Genomic DNA, 20,618 nt, shown 5'->3' with positions numbered 1-20,618 from the left:
AAAAAAAAAATCTAGCTGGAATCAGATACCTTAAAATAATTTTTAATAGTTGTAGTGGATTATTTACCACACAGAAGTCTTGAGGCTGGGGGGCTCCTATCTACTCAGAAGTGTACATTTCCAGTTTAAAGTAGATTCTCCCTGGAGCTGCTAGACTTAGCTTGCTTTCTAATTAAAAAGTATTTCAATTGAAAGCAGTGCAAATAGAGATGTTTGTGGTAATGTGTTGGCTTACTTGATATTACACTAGAAAAAATATAGTGGTATTGTTTTTAAAACACCCCGGGTAGACTGGTCATGACCCTGGTAGTTTTCACTCACTCACCCAGATGAAGAACAAAAAAGGAACAGGAAAAAAGCTAAGTATGTGCAATTTCACTGAGTTAAATATGACTTAGTGCACATTCTAGTTAGGTATGTTGCTGGATTAAGGGCAGTGTTTAAAGCCTTGTTCTTAGAATCCTTAAACTGTGTTTTTATTATTTAAAAAGCCTTAATCATCTATAGCAACTGAGACCTAAAATTTGCAGTACTGTTTCTGTAGCTCTTCAATTCAAATTTCAGAAGCATTTGCAGGTAGAGTGAAAGGTAAATAGAGGTAGAGATACACAAGAGAAGGCATAGTATAATCAGCTTGGTGTTCTGTTGGCTACTTGGATTCTGTTTGTCTTCAAAGTCAGGGGAAACTTCTGCAGTGGCAGAGTAGCTGGGAGGCTGTATTTATCTTGACTCTTTTTCCTCCACTCCCTGCCCTCATGGTTTGTGACCGGGCTCCCATCATATGAGCTTATAGAAGCAATCTGTCACTTGTGTGTATGGCAATGAGGCAGACTCACAAGGATTTCCTTGGTTTATGTTTGTTTTTTTCTGGAAATAAAGGACCGCACAGTCTCCTTTTGCACCCTTTTCCTCCTGTTTCATACATGAAAAATATGCGAATAATTTTTAATACTTTTTTAGACAGAGGGTTGTATATGATTATCCAGCAGGAGATTTAGATCGCTGTTTGTATAACAGGTAGCTGAACATGGTCTTTGCTTTCATTTGGCATGTTTTGCTGTTGAAACTGTGACACACTTTTTTTCTCTTTTTTTTTTAAACCCTTATTTCATAATTATAGTATTGAGTCTTCACTTGTGAATGTATAATATCACAGGAATGAATAAATTTATTCTAATAATGGTGGAAGTTGCTATTTAGAGCAGGTATACATTGAAAGTGTTTACCATTGTTTCATTCTTTAATTAAAAAAATGTGCAAGAAATGTTCATAATAAATTCAGGTTGTGCAGCAGAGATTTTAAAAGCTTTTTAATAAGCTGATTTTTTCCCCATCACAACTGAATCAGTCAACAGCCCCCCCCTTTTTTTTTACTGTTCAATTAAGAGGAATTATTATATGTTTTTGACATTGTTGTATTATGTGTGTCATTTTTATTTTCCTGTAAAAATATCAGCTAATTATTAATACAGACAGGTTTACATGACTGTAAAGTTTTTGATTACTTTGTGGTTTTGGACTTTTTTTACTTAAGAGTCCCCAAAAAGGAATGGCAGTGGGTGTATATAATCAAAATGAATTTTTTTCTGCCTTATTTATTTATTTATTTATTTTTATGTAATTGGGTCGTGATGTTTGCTCTTTACCATACCCCCATCATTCCTATTCTTTTAGACCTTAAAGTCCACACAGAAGTAGGGCTGTGAGTATTTGGATATTCATAGTTCTCTGTGTAGGAGGGGGCTGTGAATGTGTTCCCATTGCAACTCATTTGCATTTTGATTTGTAATACGTACTTTAAAGTGATGACTGCAGTGCAGTTTGGACCCTTCAGAAATATATTATTACAGAAAGAAGTTACCTGTGACAGTGACAAAAGTGCTCCTGGCTTTTGCAAAGTATCCCTTCAGGTGGAACAGACCCCAAGTTATCAAACCATCCATTCAGAATCGGCCTTCAGTAGGCAATGAATGTGTGTAGCCTCATTTCCAGAAGCACTTTTGTCATTCCTGCCTTGGAGAGTTTCTTTGGGCTAAACATATTACATTATAGCTTTTGTAAATTATATGGAATGTTTTGTGTTAGTCTCAGAAATGAATAGAGAGGGATGTAAAGTGGTGAATGCGCCTTAGCCCATCCCAGCTCCTTTTCGCTTTCCTTTCCATGCTATTCTCTTTAGAAGGGTAAGATGCACTCTTTGGTATGGCATTACAAACTGGTGAGGTCTGTTGTACCCTAAAAGGCCGGGGTCTGGCACGTGTGAAGGGGAATTTGGGACTGAGAGCTGAATTGGGAAAGTCTTCTCTGCGCGGGCTGGTTGCGCTGTCCCTGGTGCTGCAATCACCGCCCCCGCGCTGTCCAGCTCCCCTCACTGTTTATATTAAGGGGAATTAAAGAGATTAACGACGCAGTCAGGGAAAGAATGATGTTTTAAATTTAATTTACGGTCATAGGTCAGACCAAAAATGACTTCATTACACCCACTAATTAAGTAGATTAAGGTTTATAGGAAAGATGAACTGAAAATGCTCAAAGGTTCTGAATTCCTTATAGATATTTTCACTTGAAACAAAAGTGTTTCCAAACTCTTATTCCATAAATGTAGACTATGCAAATAAAGTGTTTTGTAAGAACGCAAAAAATTTCAGTAATTAGTGTTCTGGGTATTGCTCAGAAGGTTTAAGGTATCTCAAGTTTTCTAGGGGGAGACTATAACTCATATCCCTTTTTTTCTGCTATTATTTTTAATTTCCTCATAGATTTACATTATTTATAATTTCATAATAATTCATAGTAATTCACAGGTTTTCTCGACTGTTTGGCAAGAAATGTGCATTTTCTGTGCACTTCACAACTTGACATTTTACTTTTTCCATCCTGTCAATGTAAATCTGTAGTAAATCTTTAATAGAGAATTTTTCTAGGTTATCCACATGCAATGTTTTATTTGACCTAGTAATATCAGTATCTGCTATGGCTTACCACTGTCAGTTTCAGGAAGGATTAAAAGGTTATGAAATAGACTTTCTTTTCAGCACTAAACAGTTGTTAAGAGTATGTAAAAAGAAATGAGGTGCATCCTATCAAATAATGATTTTATTTAGAGCAAGTTCTGAGACAGTTGGTTTGAGCAATCTCAGAGCAATTTACTACATTTATTTTAATAAAATGAGTTAAAAATTAAATTTGGATTTCTTAGGGAAAAAAAAGTATGAGATGGTCTAGGTTATGAATTAATTCAGCTCCTCTGGGGCAATGTCTGGAATGCATGAAGTTATGGTAATGGCAAGGTGACTTACCCTTCAATGAAGAAGAAGTATCATTTATTCAAAGCCACCTTTTCTTTACAATATCTAGCTAAAGGCACAAGAGCTTACATCCTATTTATGCTGACTTGGTTGTTTGTAGCATGTATCTTCTTTTCTGCCTGTACAAAGTCTTGCTGCTCCATCCTTGACCTCTGTCCTGGTTTGAGGGCCCAAACCATGACAGCCCTAATCTCTGAGCTTCTCCTTTTGCTTATGTGTAAGGATCCTTGATTTCTAGCCCTCCAGCTCTTTTTGTGTACCCCTCTAGATTGCTGCCACTTATTCTTTTGCTGAGGCTTTACTGCTGCCTTTTTGACTTATATCCTTCAAATGCTATCACTGTCTTTCTATCTTTACTCACTCTGTTGCTACTGTACCCATTCATTTATATGGAATCCAAGAGACAATCCCAGCATCCTTTTTATTTCCTTTGGTAAACAAATTGCATGTTTTTATTTAGGATTTCTTCCTTTCTATCTCTTTCCCATTTTCTTATTTTATGTGACCATTCCAAGATTGATAGCTCAGCTTTTGAAAGAGGAGAGAAAGGAAATAATGGATGGACAGTCACATAGCAAAAAACAGCTTCACCCATGAGAAGCTGTACCTTTAAGTTCACAATGGGAGGCTTTTTAGATTTTTAAAATTACAGTGATCCAACTGCTATGTGTAATCCAAAGCTAACTTCAAAAGAACACTCAGACTGAAAAACTGGTGACAGTTTCCAGGTTTTCATTGTGAGAAAGAACCTCATCACTGAAAAGTAACAAGGTACCAACTTAAAAATCAAATATTCTGATTAATTTAAGGCTTTGCTTTGACCTGATTTCTCATATATTTAATGATTTGAAAATTGCTGAACAAAATGCAAACAAATGCATTTTTGTCAGTGAGGTTCATATTGAAGACAGAATGTAATCAGAATGTTTCTACTTTAAAAAGCAGCAACCCACCAACAATCCCTCTGAGGTCCCCAAACAAACACTTGCACCCTCACACCCCCCAACCCTAAAAATCAACCAGAGTGACATCTGATCTCTTATTGTTTAGATATTAGACATAAACCCAGTCTGTTAGTTGCAGAACAAAAATTTGAGCACAGGCCTGAAGAGAAGAGGGAGCGTCTGAACAGAGAAGCAGCTGAATGCAAGACTGTTTAGCGTTTGCATTTTACTATACTGATGAAGGTCTATATCAATAAAAAGTAAGATTGACTTTGGATTTCATTCCCTTTTGTGAGAGAGATAAGAAAGACTTACTAATACCTGTCAGCTGCTCCCAGCACCACAGCTATTGGAAATGACTAAGATAATACGTGGAGAAAGTATTGGTTAAAAGGTCAAGGAGAGGATTTTGTATATGTTTATATACGCATCTATAAATCCTATTTGGTACATGGAACGTGTGTCAGTGTTGCTATTTATACAGAGGTCATGAATGTTCAGTGTGAGTGGTTCTGTAATTGTAGTGAGGAATATTTATTTTGTATTTTGACTCATTTTTTTCCCCCTGTATTATTTATTTTCATTCATTTGCAGTGGCTGGGAGTGTTTGTTTCCTTAATACTTTTTAGCATGCTCCAAGATTAATTTTAACACATCTGTAGTTTCATGTATTGTTAACAGTACTGAGAAGTATATTCTAACTCATTATTTCTTTTGGTTTTCAACCATCTCCTTCAATGCTGGGTTTTCCTCTGGGCTAAGCATTCAGTCCCTCAGTGTTATATCCACAGGAGGACTTTGGAAGCTAAAGCCTAGTAAGTACTAGGTACCCAAATCCAAAATTGTGGTCCTCAAAAAATTGCTTCTAATGAACATTGGCAAATGCCTACACATTTGTTATTATTATTCCCTGAAAAATTATTATTCCCTGAAAAATGCCTCTGGCTATTTTTGGCAGTGCCTGATCTTGGCTGAAGATCACAACATTTACTCAATCCATACGCTCTTCCAGGATCCGTAAAACTATGCCATTTTTTGGCAGTGTTCCCTGACATGCTTGATCTAATAAACATAGTGACAGCACTCCTTTGCATAAGTGACTCCTTTATTCATTTTCCTAAAGGAAAGGCCTAGGTTTTTAAAATTCTGTCAGTGTCTTAGGGCAGAAATAAAGATGCAGGCAGGAAGCAGTGCAAAGAACGGCTGCCTGAATCTCGAGTGGCGCTGCGTAATACTCACTGCATTCCTCAGTGTTTGCTTTGATGAGAAGCCAGGCTACCTACGCAGGGCTTTTGGTGACCATAAAGCTAAACCATTTTCTGGATCCGGTATAGAGCACTTATCTGTTTGTAGAATAATGGGGAACCCAACCATTTTTAGGCTTAATTGACTGTTTCTCAGAAGCACCTAGATTTCTGGATATGTGCAGGATCTAGAGGGGTCATTACATATTAAAATTTGGAAATAGGAAGCTGTTAACATATGAGATATGTAAAGACTGTATCAGTGTGGTTGTGAAACTTCAGGTGCTATGACAATAAAATGGAGTACCAAATAAGTGAATTTTCATAATTCAATGTAGTAAGTTACATGGTTATTTTTATAGTTTAAGCACTGAAAGCAGGTTACCTTTCTTGTGAGGTGAATGCAATGATCACAAGTCTTTATCATCGTTTGATATTTGGGGTTATTTCCAATCTAGAAATATTGTAATTATCAGGCTATTGATTTATTTTTTTAATGTCTTTTTCCTGGATTCTCTATCCTTAAAAGATGCACAAAGATCTAAGCAAAAACTGTATAATTTTGTTGTTATGAATATCACAATAATGGATTTCATAACTAATTAAATAATTAAACCAAAATTTGATAACAAAGTCTGAAGATTTAATTGGTAAGAGCTGCTTTTGAATCTGATAACCTTTGAGTCTGACAGTTGCAACAATTGTTTTGTGAGTCTATAAATGGGAGTTGCAGTTAAATGAACAATTACAATGATTTTTTCCAGCAGAGTTGAACTTTAGTCTGTGCCTTTGCTTGGTTTTCAGAACTGTCCATTATGAAGGTGGCCCTGTGTCAATTCATGCTCGTTCCCTTTGGCGACTAGAGACTCTAAGAGTTGCGTAAGTAAAATATCTCTCAGCAAAAGTCCATTTGGCAGGGAACTTCTTGTATAGTAAGAATGTTCCCATAAAATGAGATCTGTAGCTGTAAAGCCAGACTGGTAATACTAAATTAATCTCCAAAGGGTGCTCTATATCACTTTCATGAAAAATTAAACAACTTCCTGTAGAGAGTGCATGTTAACACACATGCTGTGTGTATTTTGATTATTTTTTTTATGTTGTTGTAGCTGTTAGTGAATTCACAATTTACATTTTTAACACATACATGTGATATAATCAGAACTGTTTTCCTTAAAAATAATAACTCATGTGTTCCACCCTGTAACTTGTTTAAGCCATTTGGAAGTCTTGAAAGGCAAAAATTTATGGAAAAAATGCTATCTTGCATTGTTGGAAGTGTTGGAATGATAGTAAGGAATTGTGCCTTGTTTATTAAGGTAATGGCATGGCAAAATTGCACTTAAGTTGTTTTACAATATGTGCCTGTGATCAAATTTCCAATGACTAATAAATGATTGGTTTTAAGATATTAAATCAGGGCAGCTTAGGGAAAGGTTAAGCTCTAATGATGTTTTCTGTGTGTGCATTTTATTTAATAGGATGATATTAAATGCTACTGGTAGGGCAGTGAGATTTTTACTCTAGACTAAAATTGACCTTGAGAGTGCTTAAGTGACAAAAATGAAACTGTGGAAGGATGTCTGGCTTTTTATTTTCCTCATTGCATGTACTTAATAAGTGGTGGTACTGGAGCAACATGAGGACTTAAGAAATTACAGGTTTCTCTTATGACTTTCATATATCTCACTTTGACAGACATTGTATACAAACTTCTGAAGTGTAAACATTTGAACATACATGACTGAGAATTTGAGAACTGTCAAAGCAACTAAGCAAAGGCAGCAATAATCTTTTTTTTTTTAGTTTAAGGAAAAAGACTTTCCTACAAGGAAAAAACACCCAAATAAAATCCGAAGAATAACACTCTCTCCTGCAAGTCCTTCACCTCCCAATTTTCCTGTATGATATTTTAATAGCTATATACATTCATTGCTGAATTGCAGGCACGTTACTATTTATGCAAATGCTTTAGTTTGTAAGTTAGTATATGCATGCCTGAAGTCCTCCATCAGTTCTAGTCCTTCCCAGAAAGACTGCACATACTAATTCTGTATTGTGACTTTGCTGTGCAGAAGACATAAAAAAAAATGCATTTCTAAGACATAAAGCTTCCATATTTTCTTCCTCTTGAAAGTCCTCTCCCCTCAACTTAAACAGAAGAGGCTATTTAGTTTACAAAAGAAGATAGTTGAGAGAAAATTGATGTACTTGAAAATTTTTTTGCCAGTAGTTGAAATCTATGTTTTGATTTAAAAAAACAAATGTTTCCTATGAACTTTCTTAGGTGGAGTGGCAGCCACATTAGATGGGGACAGCCATTCAGACTAAGACATATAACAACAGGAAAATATTTAAGTCTCCTGGATGACAAGACTCTTCTTCTTACAGACAAAGAGAAAGCAGATGTAAAATCTACAGCATTCTGTTTTCGGTCTTCCAAGGTATGGAATCATTATGGCAGCATTAATATAACTAGTAGTAATTCCAATCTCTTTAGCACCTTTTCACTGATTTAAAAAGCCCGAAATCTCAGTATCATTAATATCTATAGCTTCTTTTATGATACTTTCTTTGGGAAAGAGAAATTCTACCTGGCTGTTTGTTTGTGGGTTGTGAGTTTTTGGGGTGTTTTTTGGTTTTGGCTTTTTTTGTACTGCTTGCCCACCTTTGAACAGCTTCCTCATTTCTTATTTGTTTTTTCTGGTGAACTTTACTGGTACTTCACTGCTTATATCTACTAGGTTTATATTATTTATTTTAATTAATATTTATTTTATTTATTTTATTAATTATTATTGAATATTTTATTTATTTTCAATATTCATTTATAGTATTGCGGTTTATTTAAATTGAGTTCAAAAATCGGGATTTCTTTCAACAGATACTTTACTGTAGTCTAATTTAAAGTTACCATAGTTTGAATTTTCCTTTGACACCTTCAATAAGGGATCGATAAATTAGTCTCAGCGCATGATAGATATATTGTTACTGATATTTAAATACAGATTTTCAAATACATTGGAAGTTTGGAAAATCCTGTTTGATGTTAATTTTATGGATATCAATATTCATTTTAACTAAAGACTTATTTAGAAGGAATTATGGAGAAGCAGGGAAATGGTTTGCACTTCATTGCTGAGGATGAATCCAGTCTCCTGCTTAGGACTTCTTGAGGGACTATCATGTTTTACTTTATTAGGATAGAGGCATTAAAAATTTTTAGGTGCCTCCCCTCTCTGGAAAAGAGTGTTAAATAAATAGCTATAATAGCTTCTGTAGGGAAGATAAGCAGCTTTAGGGGGGCTCTTTTCCTCTGAGTGTGTACGGACAAACCATCCAACTTTTCACTTGTGTTGTTGCATGTAGTTAGCACAAAAGAACTATTCCTGGATAAGAGGTAGCCCCTCATCTCTCTTGTATACAGAGCATGAATAGTTGGGAGTATGTCAAGCGGCTAGATCTTTCTTATAGCAATTTCAGTCCTTTTTTGCCACAGTCATAATTCTTCCTTCCATTGCCTGAAAAGCAGGTCCCCCTTGTGCTATAGATAAGTTAGCTTTAAGTAGGCAAAACCAGGGAAGAGTACCCGTATTTGCAGTGTTAGAGACTCAGTTCCTTTGGGCATGTGAGTTGATGATAATTTCGATTTCCAAATGAAAAGAAGTTTCCGTGTTTACAGAGAAAATATTGAAAATGTATCCCCCTGTAAATCTGAAGATTCAGATAGAAATGTAAATGCTCAATATTTATTATTTGCAAGGGCTTTACCCATCACTTTAAACACACTAGCTTGCCACTACTGCATTTAAAAAATACGCGGAAGAGAATTGAAAAGCTGAAGTTTTTTTATAAATTGTCATATATGAACCAGAATGCTTTTCTCAGATGCTCAAAGTAACATAAAGTAAAACACAAGTTTGTTGTTTTTTTTTTTTTTTTTTTTTTTTTCCCATAACACATCATTCTGGTAGAGAAATTTTAAAATTAGATCAGAATCTTCTTATGTGTTAAAATTCTTTTATTATATTAACAAAATAAATGTGAAAACTTAAAAATATCACAAGCCAAACAGCACTCAGAAGATATGGGTATTCTGAAGAGCTAACACTCTCTTCATTTCTTTTCTGGGAATTGGGATTTATCCTCTGGTTATTATATACTGCTCTAATAATTGCCATTAAATGGGAACTATATTAGCCTTTGAGGTATCTGAAGTTCAGAAAATCCTTGTTTTCTCTCTTGTAGTCTTACTTCACTCAGCACAGGATGTCCACAGATACCTACAATTTATTCCCTGAACATGATTAGATTCTGTGGATCTTTTTTTCTCTCTTGCGTTGGCTAAATGTTGATTCTTTTTGATAAAAAACATTAGCTTAATATCACTTTTCCACTGATATAAGGTAACTTTACTACTTTAGAAATGTTTATATATTCTGTACAAAGTCTGCTTTTCCTGTCCCCAGTCTTTTCCAGTGGAGAGAAAATGTACTAATTTTAATCAGATTTTATGGCCTGTATTTTTCTATCTTCACCTGAATTTTCACTGAATTTCACTGAATTTCTAGAGTTGGAAGGGACCATAGAGATCATCTAGTCCAACTCCCCTGCTGAAGCAGGATTGCCTAGAGCTAGAGCATGTTACTCAGGACTGCATCCAGGCGGGTTTTGAAAATCTCCAAAGAAGGGGACTCCACAACCTCCCTGGGCAGCCTGTTCCAGGGTTCCGTCACCCTCACCGTGAAGAAGTTTCTCCTCATATTTGAGTGGAACCTCTTATGTTCCAACTTGTGCCCGTTGCCCCTCGTAAAAAAATTTCATAGGAAATATATTAATGTCAGCTTAAAAAGCAGGCCTGAATTACCTTCTTCTAGTCAGTGAGATCTACTAGATTGTGAGTCCTGTGCCACAGGTGTAGGTTGGGTCAGATGACAGGAGTTAAAATTGATAGGACAAGCCTTAATTGTGGGAATCAATGTCAAAATGTTATAAAGAATTGAACAGAAAAATCAGAGTGAAATAACATATTTAAGATGAGTTTTCATAAGATATTTTTTTTCAACATTAAGATAAAACCATTTAAAATCATGATATCCGTTTAACCCGCAACAAATGTGGGAAGATTGGCTTGTATTCTTGTATGCATGGACTAAAAACTGTTTATAAAGAGGACGTCTTTCTGGAGAAAATCTGGCACATTTTTAATTTTCCATACGTTCTTGTTGCTTTTTATTACTGAGGTAGCTTACAGATTGTTGCAAAAACCAGTTGTTTCTGTTTATTCCAGTGCAGTGAACCAAGATTTTTGATCTTTTATTAGAAACAGTTGTGGTCTGAGAATGGGCCTAGACTGCAAATACAATGGAAGCTTTGAACTGTAAAGATGCTGTAGGAAGAATTAGCAGATGGTTGTGTAGTGACAGGTTATGGTAAGAGTGTAGTGGGCTGGAAACCTCACCTAATGTCTATACTGATATGCAATTATTGAATGGTGACATAGTGATTTCTGATGTTTCTCAGATCACAGAATGACCATGGTTGGAGGGGACCTCTGAGATCATCGAGTCCAACCTTAAAAAGAAAACACAAACACAAAACAAAAAACAAAACCACACCAACAACAAAACAAAAAACACAACATCCTATCACATCACACCCACCCACAAACCAATAATCTTGGGCACCAGAGCATGCCCTGAAGTGCCGCATCTACACGTTTCTTAAATACCTCCAGGGATTACGACTCCACCACCTCCCTGGGCAGGCGGTTCCAGTGCCTGACCACCCTCTCAGTAAAGTAATTCTTCCTAATATTTAATCTAAACCTCCCCTGCCGCAACTTTAGACCATTTCCTCTGGTCCTGTCATTATTCCCTTGGGAGAAGAGGCCAACACCCACCTCTCTACAACCTCCTTTCAGGTAGTTGTAGAGGGCAATGAGGTCTCCCCTCAGCCTCCTCCAAACTAAACATGCCCAGTTCCCTCAGCCTCTCCTCGTATGACTTGTTCTCTAGATCCCTCACTAGCTTGGTGGCTCTCCTCTGGACACACTCCAGCACTTCTATGTCCTTCCTGTAGTGAGGGGCCCAAAACTGAACACAATACTCAAGGTGAGGTCTCACCAGTGCCGAGTACAGAGGCACAATGACTCCCCTACTCCTGCTGGCCACACTATTCCTGATACAGGCCACGATGCCGTTGGACTTCTTGGCCACCTGGGCACACTGCTGGCTCATGTTCAGCCGGCTGTTCACCAACACTAGGTCTTTTTCTACTGGGCAGCTCTCCAGCCACTCTTCCCCAAGCCTGTAGCATTGTCTGGGGTTGTTGTGACCAAAATGCACCCGGCACTTGGCCTTATTAACCCTCATCCCATTGGCCTTGGCCCATTGACCCAGTCTGTCCAGATCCCTCTGTAGAGCCTTCCGACCCTCAAGCAGATTAGCACTCCCACCTAGTTTGGTGTCATCTGCGAACTTACTGAGGGTGCACTCAATCCCCTTATCTAGATCAATAAAGATATTAAACAAGACTGGCCCCAAAACTGAGCCCTGAGGGACCCCACTGGTGACCGGTCACCAACCGGATTTTGCCCCATTAATCACAACTTGCTGGGCATGGTCATCCAGCCAGTTTTTTTATCCAGTGAAGGGTACACTTGTCTATGCCATGATTCACCACTTTCTCCAGGAGAACGTTGTGAGGGACGGACCTGATTTTCAGATGAACTATTATACAGTAGATAGGAGGTTGATACATTATATATACTTTCTCAAGTACCTGCTGTTTATCGGCAGGAATCCAGCACTCTGTTCAAACTTTGCCCTTTATAAACAATTTGTGGTTCCTGTTCACCCCCCCAAAAAGCTCAATGTCTCGAAGCTCCCAAAGTGAATGCTGTAATGCCTGCTCCCTCCACACCATCCCCTACCTTTCCATTTCTCCCCTGTATTTAAACCAATCCACGACATACTATATACTTCCCTGGCTGCTCTATATATTTTGTAGGAAAGAGCTCAACTGAATGTGACTGAATTCAATCTGGGCTCTAAACCTACATAGCTGAGGACAAAGGTCTTGTTTAGCAAATTGTTGGCACTGCAGTTTTTCCTGCTAAGGAAATTTAATGTTAATTCTAATTGGAATGAAGATTTCAATATCAAACCTCTTTCTTTTAGAGTCAGTAGATTTAAAAAAAAGGTATGGATCAATATTTTAAATTAATAATCCCTCATGTTATTAATAGTGCTTTATGAGAAAATTTGTGAATTCATGTATTCATATCTTAAGAAATCAGTTGCGAGGAGGAAGACAGAAAAAAAGAAAAACTTACAATGCAGAAGCACAGTATGTTCACACAGGGTCACAGTAATTTTAGTTATGAAAAGAATTCAAAAGACTGGAGCTTGAAATCAGACTGTCATTTCTTCATATGATAGCAGGACCTAATTTATTTTTTTCCTGTATCATCATTTGTGTGCAATGTCCTATTATAAGTAGCTTTTCAATTTCCAACTGTTATTACATTCCGTTTATTTGTGCTAGCTTTTGAAAGAATTGAATACAACATTTAGAGAAATGATATGAACAAACTAATGAACTAATAATGAAATAGAAGCACACAATAACTCGGTAATTGGGATCAGATGGATTAATAAATCAATTGTTAACATGTATCAATGGACAAGATTTTAATAAGAATTTCAGCACTTAAGGAATCAGGCATTTACAAGATAGTGAAATTAAAATCAGTATCCAGAAACAATTTAATAATCTGAATGGATGAATATATCTGGAAGCTTGATGTTATGAAAAGAAATAATAAGAATTTCACCTGAGGGGGTTTTTTTAAGTGCCTCAAAATGCATTCATAATTGTAAAGTAAAAATCTAGCTACATGACATCTGCCCTTACTTAATGCTTAAAAATCTTTTAATAGTATTAGTTAGAGATTATTTTCTGTTCAAAAACCCAGTCTTTGTCATCTTTTACTGTGAAGGTCTCTCCCCAGATTGTGAAGGCACATGTGTATGGTGTAATCATTCTCCTATCTTTCCTGGTTGTAGTAGGATAGAACATCTAGAAGTTTTGGTCTCGTTAATTGTAACATTACTCTGAGGAACTGAAGAAGTGGCTTGTCCTCTACTGCTGATCAGGAGAAGCAGTGAAGGTTGAAGCTGGATTTGGTTAAGGGGATCATTTTGCATCCTGATTGTATTGCCTAGAAAAGGCCTGTAATTTGCACAGATATTTTGAAGAGTGGTAAAAATTAAGCAGCTTCTTATCTGGGCTCGTGTGAGCATATATAGAAGCAGAATACAGGGAGTTACTGTACCCATGAACCTGCCTGTGTTGTTCAAGCTGTGGAAGGGAGAGCTCCTGCAGTATTACAGTAGTCTCAGCTGCAACAATGGTGATGTATTCCCTCTGCTCCCAGGAGAATGATGAATGGTTTCTGTGTCAATAACTTGATCAGATGAATCAGAACTAATGAGTCACAGTGGTTTTGGTTACTCTTCATGGAGAAGAGTTTTGCCTAAAATGGAGCTAGCAGTGAGAGCCTCAGGAACAGGCAGATCCAACTTGCTGTGAAGAAAGTTGAACTCCCCTGAGTAGTTTTGGCCATAACTACATTAACATACTTCCTATAGTTAACAAGATGTATACTGATCCTTTGTAACACGTTTTTTCCATACTTACCTTTGGATTTTAAGTGTGGGAAGATGAGGTACATCAGTCAGTTGAACCATATACTTTTGGAGAGATTAAACGGATGATCTGCCATGAACCAGGACGCATAGGCTGTTTATAATATAAAGTCATGTTTGTGGGGGAGGAATTTGTTCTTAGAAAAGCTAGATGTCAGGGAACACCTCAGCTTACAGTTACAAAATATAGTATTATTTGGGATACTAAATTGCCTCTCCTAAAATAATTGCTGTCTATATAGGGCACCAACTGGACAGACACATGGTCACACCATTCTTCTTTTAGAGCATGTCAACAGGCCAGTCACAAACACACAGAAAAGGATTTTCTCAGGAAATACTGAGCCTGTTGTTGGGCAGCAATGGGCAGTGACAGGTTAAAGTCCACCTCTCTGTGACAACTGGCAATAAATTGTATGGAATGTGGTGCTCATCTTTCCAGGGATGGAAAAAACCCCCACAAAATCCCCAAGGAAAAGCTTCTGGACGTTAATGCCTGGTTCATCTAGGGAATTTAATGTTTGGTGTTGTCTTAATAAGCTTTTATGTTTCAATAATGACATATGCTGTCAGTTTTGGTCCTAGTTCTTTCTAAGGTGGGTGAAATGAATACAACTGGCTTTCCTGGTGTAATAAGCTAGGTTTTTGTTTAACCAGAAGTTACACTTCTGCCATTTTTTAATCATTTTATTAAAGAAGGATCTCAAAGATTCTTTTAGGTCCTGTTCTGGAAGATTGCCTAGTATTTAATATTTTATGCAAATATTAACATGTTAGTTATTGTTCTTGTATACATTTTTCTCCTTCTTCAGGAAAAGTTGGACATAGGGACAAGAAAAGAGGTGGATGGAATGGGAGCACCTGAAATAAAATACGGGGATTCAATATGCTTCATACAACATGTAGATACAGGCTTATGGCTCACATACCAGTCTGCTGATGCAAAGTCTGTAAGGATGGGTTCTGTGCAGCGAAAGGTAAGACTGTAAAGAGATTTCACAGTCTGATAGGGCAAGGGGCAGGGGCACGAGAGAACTACAGGAAAAAACTAATTTCTGGGTTTAAAATGTTTTAAGCATGTCTTTGTGAAACAGTGGGGTTTTTTTAGTCACATGTTGAAAAGTTACGTGATACACTGAATTCTTAAACTGAAAGCCAAACAAAGTGCACCTATTAGCCTCTAGACATTAACCCTCAAACATTGCTAAATCTGGATATACTTGATATCAAACTAAAATACTAGTAATAGCCTGTAGAATATGCTAAAATTCCTTTGTGCTGTGGTTTGGATTGAGGTCAAGTCTTTCCATTTTGAGAACATGTTATCTTTTGGGCTGGAATGGTCAAGTCCTGAGCACTAAGGGATTTTTTCCTTTAAAGAAAACCATGGCCAAGCAGAATGCTAGCTGAGCATGATAAAGTAGGAAAAGGATTGTTTTACCACTTAACCCACCTTCCAGAACATACATTTTTGTTAGTGTTTATTGTAAATGTATAAATTTGTGGGAAGTTATTTCTCAGCAAGGAAAAAATATTTTAGCCTTCTTTTAAAAAATAAAAGAAAATGTGTTGTTTATCCACACCATAGTATTTTCCATAATGTTTTAATATGCCAGAACTACAGAGCTAGAGCAACATCTGGTATAATTGGAAGGTCATGCCTTATAATATTATATATATATTTTAATATAATATAATTTGCCTGTGTCATATATGTATAAATATACACATAATATTCTATAAATATTTTGTATCAAAATATATATTTAGGAAACAGTTTTTGTATAAATGTAAAATTTAGTGATTGTAATAGTAATATGATGAATAATTATAATACTTAAATAATTCTAAAATAATTCAAAATAAGATACATTATTGAATAATTTAGTAATGTAAGTAATATAGTTTGTCAGTGTGTGTATGTATGAAAAGACTTTTTTTACCTAAAATAGTTTAAAATATTTAAGTAGATTGGATTGAATACCTTCAGAGTATATAGATAACTAAACATGAAAATCTATTAAGTTATTGGTAGTGACTCAAGGCATAGTCAGGAAAGAAGGCCAGTAACATGCTTGGAAGTCAGTACAATTAAAGAATACCTGTTTTGACCTTGTTTGTACTTTAGGGTTCCGTTGCTGTGTAAGGGAACTAATTTTTAAGGTTAGAAAAAACAAACAACAAACCCTTTCCCCTTCCCCCCACCCCCTTAGATTTGATTTTTAATTTCTTTAATAAATTGTATAATTTACAAAAGTTGTGACTTTGAGATTTTTATGGCACTGAACCTTCTGGCTCAGTACAAGTGTTTCCTTGGACAAGAGGAAGTATTACATGGGATTATATGTTTTTAACTGAATTTCATAGCCTGCCTTACTATGTGAGTTTTTATATTTCTTATTTGTGAATAGTGTTTCATTTTGCAATGGCTGCTTTTTGTTTTTGTATTGCAGGCAATAATGCACCATGAAGGTCACATGGATGATGGTTTAACATTGTCCAGATCTCAGAATGAAGAATCCCGTACAGCACGTGTCATCCGTAGTACCGTCTTCCTTTTCAACAGGTTTATAAGGTGTGCTTTTAAAATTATCTTTTCATCCTTTTTCTTTTTTTCCTGTTTTATTTTATTCAAAGCATTTATTAACGAAATAGTGAACAACTTAGTCCTCGGAACTTCTCAAACCAGGCTTTTTGCCAATTCTTTATGTGCTATCACCAAAGAGGTACCTTGAGAGGTATTGGTCAGTTTCTTTTCTCTGTCTTCTAATATTACTTTATTGTTGAACCTTAATTTGAATGCATAAACATACTTGAAAGTGCAAACAAACCGTAAGAGATTTTTCCTTGCCAAAATATGCCGTAAGTCATGCAGTGCATCATTTAGCTCTTTCTTTTCTAAGTATTGTATTAAAAAGTGTTCTTCCTTGAAAAACTTGGAAGAGGGACATAGCTGTAAAAGACACAAATCTACTATAGAAGTTCATAGTGTCAAGAAAAAGTATGAAATTACACTTTCTTTCTACCCTCCCATTACACTTTCCTTATTTGATACCTTTTAATGCTACTTATTTCTTTAATATTTTGCAACATATAAAATGTTTTATTTTATACTATTTTATCCATCTAAAAATACTGCTAGATATATGCAGTTTGCTTCATCTTCCTACTCCAAATGTCTTCCTAAATAAAACCGATGAAATACTAATTTGCAAATGCTTGTGACTTCAGTAATTGATGAAAGACCCCTCTTGTTGGTGTAGCTGGCATTAGAAAAAGGATGATACACAGTAAGACTATATGGATTGATAAGAATTTCATAGGAACTCATAGGAACTCATTTGTCGCAAGAAAAGACAATGTGGGAGATGGAGACCTGAAGGAACCATGTCCTAAATCAGTGCACGACTGAAGACATAGACATGTTAATTTGTTGAAAAACATTTACCCAGGTACTTAAATAACAGCAGAGAAGAAAAATCTGACAGGAGACACTTAAATACAAAAGAAATGCAAGCCCTAGGTCACTTTGTAACTAATAAATTTTCTTAGAAGATTCTATGAGTGCCATAAAAGGTAAGGACAGAGGCAGGCAATTTAATGATAAGGTTTCACAAATCAAAGTACTGCTAAATTACAGTGGAGATTTTTCCAGAGCGCCCAGGGAGTCCAAGGTAGTGTTTAACAATTTAGTTTTGGCAGGATGTTACTCCAAGAAGAAAAAGCTGAACTGGAGAGGATCAAAATTTGTCTCATAAATGCCCCAGTTCTTTCCTATGAAGTCTGTAGAAAAATTGGACTTCAGGCAACGTGCTCACAATAAAAATTAAGTTTTAAAGATAACTTTTGTAGCTATCTTTTTGAAACATTGCATTATGTATTCAGAGAGATTTTTATTCCTCAGCAGGAAATATTCCTATGGAATTCATAAAGTTTCTAAAATGTAAAAGTTTTCCAGCCCTAGTTCACCATTTGAGATGAAAATGTAGAATGACATGCCAGTTAAAAAAAGAAACAAAACAGAAACAAAAAAAACCCCTAAAACAAAAAAAACCCCAAAAAACCATCTCATCAACATTTCCTTCCCCCTTGCCCCTCCTCCCGCCTCAAATACTTATCAGTGTTGTCTTAATCCAGCAAAAAGTGGAGTATAAAATGGGGCTTCTGCTCCATGTTGTGGCCTGGAGAGGAATCCTGGGAGCAGGCAGGGTGCTGTGCAGCTGGGCAGAGAGGACTGGTGAAGATGATCATGGGTCAGGTTGCGGGGGACCACTGGTGCCTCCAACAAAAGAGAAGAAGGATCTGAGTGTGGGGCTGGGAGGGTGCCTGTGTGGGCATGGTGGACTCCTCTGCCAGTTGAAGCTTGGTGGTCTTTAGGTCAGCATAAATGGAGCACTGGTGAAAACAAATAGGACCTCTTTGCTACACAGCTGTGTTTTACTCAAAAATATGCTAGCAAAAAACCTTTTTACAATGGCAGAATTGAGAATGAGTCAGAAGAGAAATCGCAAGTGTCAAATAAGCCCCCTCCTCCCACTCTCCTTGGCTGTGTGCTACCAGGCTGGGCCCTTCCCTTCAGGGCTGCTCCTCTCCCAGTGCTTCAGGGCCCTGGCTGTCTCCTGCAGAGTTTCAGCATCCTCCAGATTTTTTCCTCCTCCCTGAGGGCGGGCACTATGTTTGCAGGCCCTCAGCACCGCTGGTTTCTGTGCCCCTAATGGCTTTTTCTGCTCCTTCTAGAAGGTTCTGGTGGGCCTCCAGCAGCCCCCCTGCCCAGCCCTGCTCCCACAACCTTCCTGAGGGGACCCAGGGAGGTGCAAGGGAAAGCACTCACCTTCCACTTGTTGTGTGGCGCTGGTGAGGTCTCAGCTGCAATAGCCATGTTTCAAAAAAGATAAGGTTTAAATGAAGGTGAAAAGGTGTATCAATGGTCGGGAAAGCACAGCACTGAGGAAAAATTAGGTTTTAGGGTTAGTTGGGGATTCAGCTAAGCAAAGCGCAGGTGCAACATGCATGAGGATGGTCTGCCCCCAATTTGATGACACAATAGTTGTAGACTACAGCAAGGCCAAGCTTGAATTGTATAAAAGCAAAAAGGCTAATGAAGAGCTGGGACAGAGTGTGTGGAAGAGTTGGATCTCTCAGCACTGAAGATGGCTTAAGAACAGGTTCAAGGACATGCTTGAGAACCTGTACAGACTACCTGGGCCCTCTTTGACACTGTAGGACTGGTTCTTTGACTTCAATCCATTACAGCCTCATGATATGTTGAAGAGGTTTACAATAACTTCTCTTCATCTTTTGGTCTGTCTCTGATAGTGCTACATGCATAGGTAGAATATTAAAATGCATTTTCTGGATTTAAAAAAAATTTAAGAGAAACAATATTTTTGATGCTTCCAGTTTATGCTTGGGAAGAGAGGGGTGGATCATTAAGTGGAGAATGGGGCAGACAAATAATTTTTGAGAAGTTATAAGATTAGCTGTCAGAAAATAAATTGAGCTTTGTCATCTAAACAAACTTTTATTTTAAACCAATAAAGAGTTTAAACAACAAAATAAATTAATTTCCCATACTCAGGAGACTTTACATGTTCTTATAGGGGCCTTGATGCTCTCAGCAAGAAAGCAAAGTCTTCCACCGTTGATTTGCCTATTGAGTCAGTCAGTCTGAGCCTTCAGGACTTGATTGGCTATTTTCACCCCCCTGATGAACATTTGGAGCATGAAGACAAACAAAACAGGCTCCGAGCACTGAAGAATCGCCAGAACCTCTTCCAGGAAGAGGTATTTCTCTCAGTTTTACTCGTGATTTTCTACCATGTTGTCTGCAAGTATTCTTTCACAGTGTCTGTAGCGCTGATGTTTAATCTGGAGTGTGTTTGCAGGGAGTTTTTTGTTCTTAAGTCAAACTATTTGCTATGTTTATAATTTCTTTAGATCTATTGATTTTCCTGTATTTTTAAAGAAATACATTTAAGGCCTCCCTTTTCCTTTTCAAAAAGAATTAATTAATTAATATGACCTTGTGCCCTGAGTTTACTTCTTACGTATGAATTAGTTTCTTCTGCTTTAATCTCTTGATGCAGAAAAACGTTTTTGTTTAATAAGTGTGCTTTTAATATTTTGTTTAATATTTTTTGTTATAGTAGTGATAGTTGCCTGTACTTAGTCAGATGCCTAAATGCATTCCGGAATAGAAACTTGCCTAAAATTATGTCTAGAATACTGTTTATTTTCTGCTTTATTTTGACCATCCTAAAAGGTAAATTTTAATTATCACAGTCAAGGAAAACTTTTCCGTGGGGATTGCTTGTTTGACTCCATTTGTCTGACTCTGTGTATATATTCTTGTGTCTTGCATATCCTGCCTTTCATGTTTTGTTTTCTTAGATTTCTGAAAATCGTATGTAT

The 20,618-nt window shown here is 36.8% G+C and overlaps 1 protein-coding gene across 5 annotated transcripts in view; it reads left to right on the top strand.

Moving 5' to 3' along the window:
* RYR2 (ryanodine receptor 2 (cardiac)) overlaps positions 1–20,618 on the top strand; it is a 408,602-nt gene that overhangs the window by 183,260 nt on the left and 204,724 nt on the right. For all 5 annotated transcript variants that reach the window (XM_014950610.1, XM_014950613.1, XM_014950612.1 and 2 more), the window contains 5 exons: positions 6,301–6,375; positions 7,784–7,940; positions 15,020–15,184; positions 16,661–16,782; positions 19,808–19,991. In XM_014950610.1, coding sequence (XP_014806096.1) covers positions 6,301–6,375; positions 7,784–7,940; positions 15,020–15,184; positions 16,661–16,782; positions 19,808–19,991 — 703 coding nt within the window. The remainder of the gene's footprint in view (positions 1–6,300; positions 6,376–7,783; positions 7,941–15,019; positions 15,185–16,660; positions 16,783–19,807; positions 19,992–20,618) is intronic.

This window comes from Calidris pugnax, unplaced genomic scaffold, assembly GCF_001431845.1.
Source record: "Calidris pugnax isolate Ruff unplaced genomic scaffold, ASM143184v1 scaffold24, whole genome shotgun sequence".
Lineage (NCBI taxonomy): Eukaryota > Metazoa > Chordata > Aves > Charadriiformes > Scolopacidae > Calidris > Calidris pugnax.
The sequence above is the reverse complement of the archived record's forward strand: the minus strand, read 5'-3'. Positions and strand labels throughout refer to the sequence as shown.